We start from the raw sequence: 15,269 nt of genomic DNA on the forward strand, positions 1-15,269 counted from the left end.
ACATTTTACGAATGTTGTAGCCTTGTGCAAAAAATCATTTACATTTTCCCCCCCTCATCAATCTGCACTCAATACACCATAATGTCAAAGTGGAAACAAATGCCCCAAACCCCTTTTTCTTTCATTTACTCTCCTATTTTTTAGCAGCTTCAGATTAAAAATCCCTTTCCAGTTCTGATCTCATTTACTTTTACAAGTGTGAAATAAAGACAATAGATGTACATGTACATCTATTGTACATGTTACTGTATTTTAGTAGATAGTTAATTATTGTATAATTAACTATCTACTAAAATACAGTAATATGAGTGTAAACAGGGCTGTGTAACATTACATCTTTCATTCCGTCTCATCAGTGTTGGTGAGACAGTATAATGCCATGAGTACTCCGATACAGCAGGGGGCGGTGTGCGCCCAACGTTGGTTTTCGATCCTCCAATAAAGAAGAAGAAAAGGAGGAAGAAGAAGAAAAACAAAGAAAGAAAGAAAACAAACAAACTGGACCTCACTTAGCTTTCCAATTTAATAATGTTAGATGATAATACATGTGTAAATGACACGGGTGAGCTCGCTTGTGGAGATGAAAAGGACCCGGCTTCATGTGAATCACAGGAACCGGGTTTTAAACCCGTACCGGAGCTCAACATGACTCCTGCCTCCAGGTTTCTGCGGGTCGAACTGGAGCTGAACGCCCACCTCCGTCGGCTCACCTTCAGCGACCCCGTCCGCTACATCTACAACCCGCTGGAGTACGCCTGGGAGCCCCACCGCTGCTACGTGGAGACGTACTGTCGGGGCGGACAAAGCGTCCTCTTTCTAGGGATGAATCCAGGACCCTTCGGCATGGCGCAGACCGGGGTGAGACTAAATATGCTCCAGTCCCGACCATCAGTAGCCCCCGAATCCTCATTTGTGTGTCAGTTAGTCTGTGATGTGATTTATTGAAACTCTGTTTGGAAGTATGCCCCACTTAAGATCCACATTAATTATTATATACCAGCGAGGGATTTTGTGTTAAAACGAATGTTTCATGTCCTAGCAGCACTTTGAGTGCTATATCACTATATCACATTATCACTATATCACTATATCACATTATCACTATATCACATTATCACTATATCACAATATCACTATATCACATTATTACTATATCACATTATCACTATATCACTATATCACTATATCACATTATAACTATATCACATTATCACTATATCACATTATCACTATATCACAATATCACATTATCACAATATCACAAAATCACTATATCACATTATCACTATATCACATTATCACTATATCACATTATCACTATATCACAATATCACTATATCACAATATCACATTATCACAAAATAGGGTTGCACGGTATACCGGTACTAATTTGGTACCGGGGTACTGAGGCATTTAAAACGGTACTATATTGCATTTGGACGGGACCGGTACTTGCAGCGCCGCCGGCAGCGCCCGCAACAGCGCGGCGAACTCGCCACATGACGTCACCGCGTTGTAACTACAGCTGAGAGGACGAGGAGCGAGCCGCAGTTTCGGGAGATAAAAAGAAAAAGCAAGCAAGCCGGAGGAAACCGCTAGCACGTTAGCGAGCAGCGTGGACGGTAGCAACAAACGGAGCAGGAGGAAAGCTTGGAGAGAGCGCGAGAGAGGAGAGAGAGAGCGAGAGAGGAGAGAGAGCGCGAGAGAGCGCGCGAGTGAGAGAAGCACGGAGAGGAGAATGGCTGCTGCCACCGTCACCACGTCGCAACTTGCGGACAAACCAGCGCCGCGAAGTCCGATATGGCCGTACTTTAGCTTAAAACAAATGCGCAAAGCGAGGCAGTTAACGCTGATGCACCACTGTGTAAACGGTGTTTAAAACATGCATGGCTAACGGCGGAAACACCTCCGACTTAGCCAAACACTTAAAGGAGTCATCACCTGGTTTTATACGTATCCAGCCCCCCTTGGATCGCTTTGGATCAATTCGTAAAACTTATTAGAAAAAAAAAAAAAAATTTTAATCAAACATTGAGCTTGTTCTGACCCTTTTTCGTACCGCGATTTTATCACGCGAGATTACGCGCGAGGTTTTGACTGGTCCGGATGTGCATTGTATAATATGTAATGAGGCGCGCGTTGATTCGCCGCAGGAAGGACAGAGCCGGGGGGGCTTGCCTGCATGCAGACTCCAAAACATAATGGCGGCGCTTCGGCGATTTCAGGTAGCGGACGGGGCGGGGTTGGGTGGTGAAAGAGGGGTGGGCTTATGCAAGTAGCCGCCACGGTGACGTCACCGAAGGCGCAGAATCAAAATCTCGTGCTTTAGGAATGCACACCCTTGTGTGCTATTCCTGTTCGGAAAAAGAGCAGAAGCGAAAAAACGGCGCCACTCTCAAACTCCAGCCTTTCAGGCAAGTTTCAACTGAGGTCAAACACAGATATGCATGTTTTAACAAGAGAAATTGCGATTTCCGGGTGATGACTCCTTTAAAGGACCAGCCCCCAGACCTGCACACTGAGCTCAGGGAACGACAGGTCATTTACTCAGGAAGAAAAGCCACATTCAGTGCTAAAAGCAAGCGCCACCCCCCTTCACTCTTAACAAAAGTAGCTCTGGAAGAAAAAAAATAGAGCTGGTTTATTTATATTATTATATTTTATATTATTAGGGCCCGAGCGCCGACAACGTCGGGCTGCGAAGCCCTATTGTTATTCGAATGTTTATTATTATTATTATTATTTTTTCACGAGTTCGACCTGCGTTTTGGGGGACTTCGCCTGAAAAATAAATAACGCAAATTGGAGTGTCTATAGGGCCTGGCGAAAAATTTGAGAATTTGGCGTCTTCGCATTCACCCACGAAAAAGTTGCTCGCTAGCGCCACCTAGAGTTGAGAATCGCCAGCCCCGCCGCACCGTAACTCCGATTGACATGAAACTTTGCACACATGTGCAAACATGTCTCCTCTACAAAAAATCCTCTTGGAGTACCAAAGTCCGCCTACCGAATTTTTCCGCCATCTTGGATTTTATGAAAAACAGGACGTTGCGCAGTTCTCGGACACCGTTGGTCCGATTTGGACGAAATTCGGTACGCATACTCTTTAGACCTAGCTATGGATATGGTCCGAAAAGGTTTTGAAAATATGCATTTAATCAGGAGATATCGGCCAATGAACATTAGAGGGTGTGGCTACCAAAATGCAATTAGCATAACTCTATAACCTTTGCCCCTAAAATTACGAAACTCAAAACCTATGTTGACATCGCTTGAAAGAACATGTATGTCAAGTTTCATCTAAATGGAGTCATATTTGCCACTTCCAGAAAATCCCAATTATTGCAGTGTTTGGTTGATTTTGGCTGTTTTTGGCCATTCACAGGGGTCACACAAAATCAAAAAATCATTATACCGTTGATCTGATAGATACCAAAATTTGATATGTGGTTGGAAAGGCCTAAAGGAGAAAACGCAAGTTAAAGATGCTCCGAAAGTATTGGGGCGTGGCCACGCCGACGTCATGACTGCGCTACTATTTTCATCCCTCGCCATTGGCATCAAAGCTGTTATAACTTCACCGTTTCTTCTCCGATCTGCTCCAAAATATTCATGCTTGTCAACAGTCACGTCCTGAACACAACTGCACTGCAATTTTAACTGACAGGTAGAGCGCCACCTAATGGCAAAATGAAATGTGAACGATTTTATGCCCATCTTCTCAGCAACAGCCCCCCCTCTAGGTAGGGCGTACACGCATGAAACATTTTTTCCTAGATAGCCCAAGTGGAGATGTACAAAAAAGCCTCTTGGACCCACCGCCTCAAGTCATGATAAAGTAGGTAAAAAAAATGTTTTTAGCCAAGTGTGTAAATCAGCCAGGTTTTCACTCAATCTTCACTCGGGGAGCATAGAGGGGAGAGACACAGGCGCACAGCGACCACCAGATGGAGTCAGAGATCCATCAGTGACACATAGGGAACTGTGAATCTCACATGCAGCTCAATGTGCCTCACACCAGATCAACAGCCATGCCACTTTTAATTCCTTTTTTTAATTCCTCTCATTACAGCCTGGACACAAAGGGAGGAGGAGAGATGGCACACATCTCCACATGCATCTCACACAGCTGTCACTTCAACTCTGCCATAAACATTATAACTTCAGTGTTTCTTCTCTGATCTGCTCCAAACTTTGCACACTTCATTAGAGTTCCTTCCTGAACACATCTGCACTTTGATATTCACTCACAGTCAGAGCGCCACCTACTGGCCACAGGAAATGTCATTGATTTTGTGAATTTTTCCAAGTTAAAGCCACACCTGATTTTTTTTATAACTAATTCCACTCATTTCAGCTTGCAAGGAGGACACAGGGGGAGGAGGAGAGGTCACACTAGGTGGAGGAGGAGAGATGTCAGGAAGGCATGAACATGTGTGTGAGCTCTGTGACTGAAATGTAGTTTCACTTTGGATCACACCAGATCAACAGCCATGCCACTTTTAATTCCTTTTTTTTAATTCCTCTAATTTCAGCCTGGACGTAGAGAGGAGGAGAGATGGCACACATCTCCACATGCATCTCACACAGCTGTCAGTTGAACTCTGCCATAAACATTATAACTTCAGTGATTCTTCTCTGATCTGCTCCAAACTTTGCACACTTGATTAGAGTTCCTTCCTGAACACATCTGCACTTTCACATTCACTCTGTCAGAGCGCCACCTACTGGTGACAGGAAATGTCATTGATTTAGTCACTTTTTCCAAGTTAAAGCCACACCTGATTTTTTTTATAACTAATTCCTCTCATTTCAGCCTGGACACAGAGAGGAGGAGAGATGCACACTTTACATGCATCTCATACAGCTGTCAGCTGAACTCTGTCATTAACATCCAAACTATTGTAACTTCAGTGTTTGTTCTCTGATCTGCTCCAAACTTTGCACACTTGATTAGAGTTCCTTCCTGAACACATCTGCACTTTCACATTCACTCTGTCAGAGCGCCACCTACTGGTGACAGGAAATGTCATTGATTTAGTCACTTTTTCCAAGTTAAAGCCACACCTGATTTTTTTTATAACTAATTCCTCTCATTTCAGCCTGGACACAGAGAGGAGGAGAGATGCACACTTTACATGCATCTCATACAGCTGTCAGCTGAACTCTGTCATTAACATCCAAACTATTGTAACTTCAGTGTTTGTTCTCTGATCTGCTCCAAACTTTGCACACTTGATTAGAGTTCCTTCCTGAACACATCTGCACTTTGACATTCACTCTGTCAGAGCGCCACCTACTGGTGACAGGAAATGTCATTGATTTAGTCACTTTTTCCAAGTTAAAGCCACACCTGATTTTTTTTATAACTAATTCCTCTCATCTCACCTTGCAAGGAGGACACAGGGAGAGGAGGAGAGGTCACACTAGGGGGAGGAGGAGAGATGTCAGGAAGGCATGAACATGTGTGTATGTGACAGACAGATGGCTTTAAATGTCAATCGCTTGTGTCTAAACTCACGCCACGAGGAGGTGGCTGCTGCACAGGTAGGCGGCTGCCACGCGTGTGAATGCAGTTCCTTCCTGAACACATCTGCACTTTGACATTCACTCTGTCAGAGCGCCACCTACTGGTGACAGGAAATGTCATTGATTTAGTCACTTTTTCCAAGTTAAAGCCACACCTGATTTTTTTTTATAACTAATTCCTCTCATCTCACCTTGCAAGGAGGACACAGGGAGAGGAGGAGAGGTCACACTAGGGGGAGGAGGAGAGATGTCAGGAAGGCATGAACATGTGTGTATGTGACAGACAGATGGCTTTAAATGTCAATCGCTTGTGTCTAAACTCACGCCACGAGGAGGTGGCTGCTGCACAGGTAGGCGGCTGCCACGCGTGTGAATGCAGGCACTCCACGACCGCACGTGACAGACGGATGCCTTTCGGTGTCAAATCGCTTGTGTCTCGACTTGCGCCAGGAGAGGCGGCCGCGCCAAGGGCAGCGTCCACGACACTGCCCTGTGACCGCAGGCACTCCACGACCGCATATGAGCTCGGGCCCGTCACGATACTGCTCGCAGTTTTAATTGTATTTATATTTTAACATTTTTAAAATTGTGTGCATTAGAAAAGCTTGTCTTTGTGGTATTTTATTTTATTTGCTGATTAATATGTTATTGTTCTAAGATTTTCTATTAAAATAAAGTCATTTGACATTTTTTGCGTTCACTTTTTTATTTGAAAAAGTATCGAAAAGTATCGAAAAGTACCGAAACACATGTTGGTACCGGTACCGGTACCAAAATGTTGGTATCGTGACAACACTATCACAAAATCACTATATCACATTATCACTATATCACAATATCACATTATCACAATATCACAAAATCACTATATCACTATATCACATTATAAATATATCACATTATCACTATATCACATTATCACAATATCACATTATCACAATATCACTATATCACATTATCACTATATCACATTATCACTATATCACATTATCGCTATATCACAATATCACTATATCACATTATTACTATATCACATTATCACTACATCACAATATCACTATATCACTGTATAACTATATCACAATATCACTTCATCACTATATCACTATATCACTACATCACTATATCACTATATTACTTGCATGCCCAGCTTTATGTTCCTAGTTTTTCTCACCAGCCATCATTGTGCTGTTTACTCACAACAAAGATTTCTGACTTGTTTAAATGTAATTTGCTGCAGTAAATGCGTCTGTGATGTGTTAAATGATCTACATTTCTTGGCGCAGGTCCCATTTGGTGAAGTGAGGTCAGTAGTTGATTGGATGAAGATCACAGGGGAGGTCGGCCATCCGCTTGACGAGCATCCAAAGCGTCGGATCACAGGACTCGCCTGCACGCAGAAGGAAGTGAGCGGCGCACGTTTCTGGGGCTTCTTCAGGAAGTTCTGTGGTGAACCAGAACTGTTCTTTCGGCACTGCTTTGTTCACAATCTATGCCCGCTCATCTTCATCGGCGCCAGCGGGAAGAATTTAACGCCCCCCGAGCTGCCCGTGGCTGAACGACAGGCCCTCCTGGCCCTGTGTGACATTGCACTGTGCCAGGCAGTGAAGGCACTGGGCATCTCCATGGTGATCGGCGTTGGAAGGGTGGCAGAGCAGCGGGCGCGGCGAGCTCTGTCTGCAGCGGGTGTCAATGTGCGGGTCGAGGGCGTCATGCATCCATCGCCCAGGAACCCGCTAGCCAATAAGGGCTGGGAGGAAGTAGCCAAAGCCAAGCTTTCAGAACTCGGGGTCTTGTCGTTGCTGAACAACATGTGAATGAATCGACCTTCAGGGACACAAGCCTCATCAGTAGCACCACTCACTTTGACACTGGATCATGCCGTGAGGAGTTTAAGAGACTCGCTGTCATGATCATGAGGTGTGCTGCTAAATAAGCCCACAGCTCTCCCAGCAGCTCAGTCTGCTTCTGAGCAGCTGGTAATACACAGTACTGAGCACAGCACTACATTATACTCATTTTAGTATAAAGTGCTCTGGATGTATTTATAAGACACACAATGACCGCTAAACATGATGATGCATTTTTTTTATAAATGCATGTCTGGAAATTTTCGTTCATCTTCAAATGGTACTAATTTACCAAATTGAACAATTGTGAAAACAAGGTCTCACGTCACATCCCTAAAGATGGAGTCCCCATGAAGAACAACACGTACACACTTTACTGTCCCACTGAATGACATTATAAAGAAATATTCTGTATGACAAAACATTTAGTAAATATGCTTTTAAGTATTGTTCATGCTTTACCACTGTACAAGTAGTCTTTAGTCTTTTGTATTCTTTTTTTTAAAATGTCTTTTTAATTGTCATTTATGTTGGTAATTTATATTATATTATATTATATTATATATATACAGGCATGTGCAAAAATTAGGACACCTTATGAAATCGTGTATTTTAAAATATATTTGGACATATGGGTATTTAATGTCAATTTTAATGAAACTGAGGGATCCAAATAATATAACTAAACAATTAAAAAAATAAGAAAAGCCTTTTTAAAACTTTCTGTGAAATTTAATTAAAAAATAATGCAATTTCTGGTGAGGAATAAATTAGGACACCCCCTATATTATCCCTCTTAAAATGTTGAAAATCCCAAACAGGTGCATCACATCAGGTGCACATGATTAGTAGATTGTTACCCAGCATTTGAATGGAGCCTTGCCCTATTTAAACCTCAGATTTAGTTTGGTGTGCCCCTGACAATTGAGAAGTTGAGATGAGCGCCATGGTGAGGTCTAAAGAGCTTCCTGATGCCCTCAGAAAGAAGATTGTGGCCGCCTACGAGTCTGGTAAAGGATTTAAAAAGATTTCTAAAGAATTTAACATTAGCCATTCCACGATTCGTAAAATTGTTTATAAGTGGAGGACATTCAAGACAACTGCCACCATGCCAAGATCTGGCTGTCCAAGCAAGTTTACCCCCAGAGCAGAACGCAGGATGATCAAAGAAGTCCTCAAAAATCCTAAAATGTCATCACGGGAATTACAGCAGGTTCTGACTACTGTCGGTGTGAAAGTGCATGACTCTACAATCAGAAAGAGACTACACAAGTTTGACTTTCATGGGAGGTGTGCAAGGAAGAAACCTTTGCTCTCTAAAAAAAACATTAAGGCCAGACTGAAGTTTGCCAGAGAGAACATAGACAAAGACCACAACTTCTGGAATAAGGTGCTTTGGACAGATGAGTCTAAAATTGAATTATTTGGACACCAGAACAGAAGACATGTTTGGCGTAAACCAAATACAGCCTTCCAAGAAAAGAACCTCATACCAACTGTGAAGCATGGAGGAGGCAGTGTCATGGTTTGGGGTTGCTTTGCTGCAGCAGGACCTGGCCAGCTCACCATCCTAGAATCCATCATGAATTCTACTGTGTATCAGAGGGTGCTTGAAGAAAATGTGAAACCATCTGTCAAAAAATTAAAGCTGAAACGTAACTGGATACTGCAACAAGACAATGACCCAAAGCATACCAGCAAATCCACCAAAGACTGGCTAAAAAAGAAGAAGTGGAGAGTCCTGGAATGGCCAAGTCAAAGCCCTGATCTTAATCCCATTGAAATGCTGTGGAGTGACTTGAAACGGGCTGTACATGCAAGACACCCCTCAAACATCTCACAGCTGAAAGAATTCTGCATTGAGGAGTGGGCCAAACTTTCTCCTGATCGATGTCAGAGACTGGTAAAAGGCTGCAAAAAGCGTCTTGTTGAAGTTATATCAGCCAACGGGGGCAACACTAGCTATTAGGGGGTAGGGTGTCCTAACTTTTTCCTCCATTAAAAAACATACTTTAATTTTTTTTCTTTTTTTGGATTTGTCAAACAATGTTCATTTTTGTTGTTAAATTGCAATTAAATCACTTTCTTTTTGAAAAATACGTAAAAACATGACTGGACATTGATATGTGAACCATTTCTAAATAAAAAGCTGATTATTTAATGGGGTGTCCTAATTTTCTCACATGCCTGTATATGTTTGTTAAGGTTTAAACACTGATTTCTCCACAATTTGACTAATTCCGTGTATTTCTAGGAACAATTTTTCATGGAAGCCTGTATGATGAAATTAAAATACATTACATTTACATTTAGGTCCTTTAGCAGATGCTTTTGTCCAAAGCGACTTACAATAAGTACATTTGTCAAAAGAAGGAAACAAGGAAACCACAACGAATCATTGCCGATAAAGAAAGGGCTAAAAATAGAACAAGTGTTAGGTCCTCATCTGAGTAAACTAGTACTTCAAGAGCAACAGTGCTACGATCAGAGTGCTATAGGTAAGGTATTTTTTTTTTTTTTTTTTTGGGGGGGGGGGGGGGGGGTGTTAGTGGGTCATGCTAGTCGAGGTGAAGTCTGAACAGGTGAGTCTTGAGCCTTTTTCGGAAAATGGTATATAAAGTACAAGATGTCGTGTTTTATCATGAAATATGTGAGTGTTTTGTTGCAGCTTTGATCGGAGAGTGAGATGTTTATCTGCAAGTGTCTTATATTGCTCGTGCATAGAATTTATAAAACAATGAAGCCGTAGTTGCAAAAAACCCCCCAAAAAAACAGGGATATCGTGTCCACCACTTGTCATCAGAGCAACCAATCACAGACGTGTATTCATCTATGACCACGTGACCCCTCCCCCCCCCAAAAGCACCAAAGCCACATCCTGCTTAATGAAAGTGGGTTTCTGCTGAAACTACATTGCCATCAAGTGTTCACAAGTGGGACCACAATTCTTACGCAATATGTCTTTCACTGATTCCAGGACAGCCGGTTCACTGAAGTTATTAAGAGACATGTTTTCACCCTCTCCTCTGCCTCAACTGAGAAGTGCAATGAGCGTTACCTACTTGCAGCAGATCCTGTATCCTATAACTAAATCCCATAATGGGAGTTGAAGTCCATCGCACTGCTTTGCCTGGTGATGAGCTGTGTACTCATGGACTGCATCTCCCATGAGTCCCCCAGCATCACCAACTTTACTCGGGGGCGAACCATGTTTCAGAAGATGTTGTGAAACTCACCAGACAGATTTGCTCATCACCGTCTACAGATCGATCCACGGCTCTCTCCTTTATTCTCAGCAGATAAGGTAAGAAAACATCAACACCACAAAGTTTGTTTCTTAGATACTTTATTAGATAACATCATTGGATAATAATATTCTTAATATTTATTAGATGTATTATTATTTGTAGATCCAACGATCAAATGTTTTTAGAAAGCCATTAATACTTAAATATATAGCAAACACAACTACACTTAATAGGACAAATAGCAAAAGGCAAGTTTAATTTGATGTTTGTGTATGAAAAAAACCCTGAAAAGGATAATAATGTGCTTCATTTTTTAATAATTCGTAGCACACATTACTTTATTGACCTAATTGCACATTTAGCTTAGGTTGGTGCTTTTGAGAAATTCAATTTAAAACATCCTTGTTTAAGTATTGGAATAGAAAGCATAGCTGTTAGTTGGTTAAGGCCGGTCTTTTTATGATAAATAACCAGTTCCAAAAAGTCTTCCAGTAATGTATACATTCATGCACTCAATAATAACACTATTATGAACTAGGACAGCTTGGGTATATGAGCTTGTGTATAAACATGGTGTTATGACCACGCTGCATTCCTGGTCTGACTCTGCTATCACCTTTCAGCTGTTCTCCTCCAGACTGAAACTGGAGCACATTTCACCGGATCCATGAATGTTTTCTTCCTCAACAGCACAGCCTCCTATTACCATGGATAAACAGCCCACGGTGGTGTTTCGAAATGTGGGGCAACTCTACTTCCCCCAGATCAGAGTGGAGTGTCACTACAGCCTGACCTCTGACCATCGGTGGAGCAGCAGTGACTGGATAGGGATTTTTAAGGTAGATTCACCCACTTTAGACCCATTCCTCCACACTGAGACAGAACACATGATACAGAAGTCAGTTCTGTGTGATGGGGATGTACATTTGTATGCTCTGTGTTTGTAATCGTGCCACAGCTGGGCTGTTCTTCGGTGAAGCAGTACTACACATATACATGGGCCCTTGCTCCCGACGGCTACACTGAGGGAACCGACGTTGACTGCTGTGCAGTTTTCCAGGGTGACAATCCATCCACACATTTCAAAACATATGACAATTGAAAATATAATCCGATGTCTTATATGATAGTAATAATACCCTATATGCTTGACTTGTACATCTCATGCAGCACCCTACCTGCCCCGCCCCAGTGCTGCAGAGTATCAGTTCATGTACGTGGATAAGATGGGGAGGGTGTGCGCCCGTAGCCGAACCTTCACCTTCCGTGCTCCCAAGCCGCTGGAGGAGCTGGAGACTCTGAAAGAGGAGGAGGACGAGGAGGACGGAGAGGAGGAGCTGCTCCTAGTCATCCCCCGGGCTCAGCTGCTGCAGGTGGAAATGAAAACAACTGAGCCACTAATGTGTACTGCAAATGAATTACATGATTCTTGTGTTAAAATGTTTAAATGTCCCTGTCGAACAGAGTCAGCTGGAGGAGTGCTTAAAGACACAAGCGGAAACCCAGCAGGCTCTGGATGCGGCCAAAGAGGCGACAGAAAATGAGAAGGAGAACGGCAGAAAAGCAAAGATGGAGTGGGAGCGTGAAAGAGACGCGATGCAGGAGGAGATCTCAGAGCTTAGAGACGACTTCAGACACAACTGTGAGAAGCTCAGGAAGATGGAGGGAAAACACAAGGTACAGACAAGGTCACGCTTCCAGATGTCTTGGGGCAGCCATCTTATTTTCACCACCCCAAAAATGTAGCATTTGGATTAAAAATCCACTGATAATCACTTTTCTTTCTCCACAACATTGAAAGAATGTGAAATATAGTCAGGAAAATCTGACTTCTGAGATGAGCAAACTCGTGGCTGAAAAGGTCGAGAGCCAGTGTCGGATTAAAGACCTGGAGGACGACGTCATGGTCCTGAATGACAGGAAGAAAGAGGAAAACTGTGACCTGGAAAGGCAAGTGTCAACTTAAAAGGTCTGCCTTGCATATTTATTTCCTCGGGGCCTACAACGAATACGTTTGTGTCCCACAGGTTGAAGGAGAGAGTGAAGAAAATGTCCAGTCAAATGAAACACGATGAGGAGAAGAGAAAGTGTCTGCAGGTAACCGGCCGGTGTAAAAACACAGCTTGGTTAAAGAGGGGAACAGAGGAGCCCTGAACCACAGCTCCTCTGAACCACAGCTTCTCCGTCACGTCGTCTGTGTGCAGGTGGAGAACGAGGCCGCCCTGCTGGAGGTGCGAGGGCTGCAGGAGCGTCTGGAGGCCAGCGAGCCCGTGGCCGAGGGCCTGCGGAGGGAGCTGAGAGAGCTGGCCACCCGGCAGGGCCGCACCAGCACGGAGCTGCACCAAGCCCGGCTGCAGGTGGCCCAGCTCACCCTGCTGCTGTCTGAGGAAAACCTGGTCCTCAGGGAGGAGCGCGCCAACTGGGCTCTCGAGAGGGAGGCTTACAAACACACGGCGGAAGTGAGTGACACAGCAAAGCACATCAAACACCTGTATGTAAACCCGCCTTTGTTCCACTTTTTTTTAATTTTTTTTTTTATCACAGACAGATGCAAAGAAAGTCCAAGAACTGAGCTTTGAGGTGCAGAGGAAGGAGGAGTGGCTCCAGGAGGAGAGGACGGAGAGGGAGAAGCTGGAAGTGAGGCTCGGGGTAGAGAGAGACTGCAACCGGGTAAGTAACACAAAGTTCATCCAAGTCACTATTATTCAGCACACAAACACATTCTGCTCTAAGTATAGCTGCTCGTGTGCCACCAATCTGCACCGTCAGCCACTCAGGTTACAGTTTGGAAGCCGGAGAACGACGTCAGAGTTCGGCATAGCGTTACTGACATGAGGGCACAAATAGAAAAGCTTCCATGAACAGCAAGTAAACATTTCTCCTCACTGACATGCAGATCAACAGCAGGGGGAGAGGAGGAGCCAGGTCAGATGTGTTGGTGTTGTTCAGATGGTGGTCTGAGTATGATGTTGCTGCCCCCTATAGGTGCTAATGAGTGATACTAGGCGAGAGCTACAGCAGCTGAAGGCCAGTTTGAGGAAAGCCCAGAAAGAGAGAGAGGAGCAACAGTTGGACAAACAGGCAAGAACGTTTTTGTTTATTTCATGCCTTTTTTTTAAAGCACCCAATGTAGTTTGTACTGTAAGGCACACTGACTCCAGGTTGACTTGTCAAATAAATACGATATCAGTTAGTTTTACTTTCCGAAAGTACTTAATACTACTTTACACTACTACTACTACTCTTTTTTCAGAGGAAAGCATTGTACTTTTTCCTCCACTACATGTGTTTGATGACTTAAAAGGAATAGTGTGTAGGAGAAGAAACAGCTGTTATGTTTTCATTCATGTAAAGTGACCATAAACTAGGAATAGTTGTGTTGTGTTAGCTTAGAATGAGCTTTTCATATCTGCACAGGGAGCAGGTTCTCTTCCATCAACCCAGCACATTTCCTACTATAGCCCAGAACAGACCAAAACCTGGTCTACACAGGGCCTCTCTCATATTTAGGTCAGCTTGAATTTGATGGGACAAATCCACCTTCAAGCCGTCAATCTGCAAACTCACCGCTAGGTGGCATTAAATCCTACAGACTCGTCCTTTAAATTACTAAGAATTAGATTAATACAAACAACATGAACAAATAGATTATGATGCTTTATTATGGGTTAAGTTAGGACTTAAATGTTCACATTAATAATATTTTATTGTGAAACAACATACTGCATAATAAATAATTATGTTTCTTTAGGCACTTTTTTACTTAATAGCCTACTTGTATTCCTACATTGTGTATTACTGTTTGACTTAAGTAAAGTATCCAAGGACATCCATGATTACAGTCAACATGTAGCACAATTAATACTTAGAGTGTGTTGATGAGGATATCCTCAATTACTAAAAGAAACAATTTCATAAACTCAACAGAAAATACGACAATATTGTAGCTGTTTGCATTGAAATTACTTTTCAATTCTTATTTCTTGTCTTCTTCCCCAAATCTTCCTCAAATCTGTGGGTGTGAAATTGGACACTGGCAGGACCTGGTGAGCTGCATCCGTCAGTTAGAGCTGAGGTTGAGGATTGAAACTAACTCAAATGGGGGATTTCCCATCTGTGAGTAATGAAGTCTCTTTGTACGCAGCACTGCTTGATTCACTGCACAGTAATGAGTGCCAAAGCAAAGACTGTGACTGGTTTTAAACAGCTCCTGGATCTTCCTCTGAGGATGACAAGGATGCTTCCTCAGCTTACCCCAGATCAGTCTGTTCATCTCTTGCCCCCTCCGCTCACCTGGACCAGCCCAACAGAGCTGAGCTCCTTGCTGCTGAGACACACGTCCAAAGCAAAGAAGACACACAGGTGTGCCATCCGATCACACAAGCCAAACAAAGTCCAACAGCAGCTGCTTCAGAGCTGACAGACGCAGAGAGAGGGCAAATATTTGACTCGTTCTATTGTTGAACATCATGGTTTAACGCCAGTAGGAAGAAGTAATAACAACAAGGAGATTATGATGTATTATGATTATGATTATATTATGATTATGATTATATTATTATTATTATTATTATTATTATTATTATTATTATTATTATTATTATTATTATATAGGTCCTAACTGGGTCAGGTTAGGCCATAG

At 42.9% G+C, this 15,269-nt stretch overlaps 2 protein-coding genes across 2 annotated transcripts; both read left to right on the plus strand.

The window, feature by feature from the left end:
• The first annotated feature begins 410 nt into the window (after positions 1–410).
• On the plus strand, positions 411–7,900 carry LOC311022191 (single-strand selective monofunctional uracil DNA glycosylase-like). Its single transcript, XM_084023281.1, has 2 exons — positions 411–858; positions 6,816–7,900. Exons 1-2 carry the CDS (start codon positions 529–531, stop codon positions 7,344–7,346), a joined length of 861 nt encoding a protein of 286 aa, XP_083879407.1. The 5' UTR covers positions 411–528; the 3' UTR covers positions 7,347–7,900.
• A 2,709-nt stretch (positions 7,901–10,609) lies between these two features.
• On the plus strand, positions 10,610–15,091 carry LOC311027600 (calcium-binding and coiled-coil domain-containing protein 1-like; the record flags this gene model as incomplete). The annotated part of the gene is made up of 12 exons (XM_084031690.1): positions 10,610–10,683; positions 11,318–11,466; positions 11,586–11,688; positions 11,798–12,000; positions 12,092–12,304; positions 12,429–12,577; positions 12,655–12,724; positions 12,832–13,086; positions 13,172–13,297; positions 13,613–13,708; positions 14,668–14,743; positions 14,835–15,091. The coding sequence occupies exons 2-12, from the start codon at positions 11,335–11,337 to the stop codon at positions 15,089–15,091; spliced, it is 1,680 nt and encodes a 559-aa protein (XP_083887816.1). The 5' UTR covers positions 10,610–10,683; positions 11,318–11,334.
• Positions 15,092–15,269: the final 178 nt, after the last annotated feature.

The sequence above is a fragment of the Eutrigla gurnardus genome, assembly GCF_963514095.1.
Source record: "Eutrigla gurnardus genome assembly, chromosome: 2".
In the NCBI taxonomy this organism is placed as follows: domain Eukaryota; kingdom Metazoa; phylum Chordata; class Actinopteri; order Perciformes; family Triglidae; genus Eutrigla; species Eutrigla gurnardus.

Excerpts from the sequence above, each read along its gene's own strand:
- LOC311022191 (XM_084023281.1), top strand. The coding sequence starts at position 529 with ATGTTAGATGATAATACATGTGTAAATGACACGGGTGAGCTCGCTTGT. Across the intron at positions 859-6,815 it reads TCGGCATGGCGCAGACCGGG|GTCCCATTTGGTGAAGTGAG; the intron begins GTGAGACTAAAT and ends TTCTTGGCGCAG.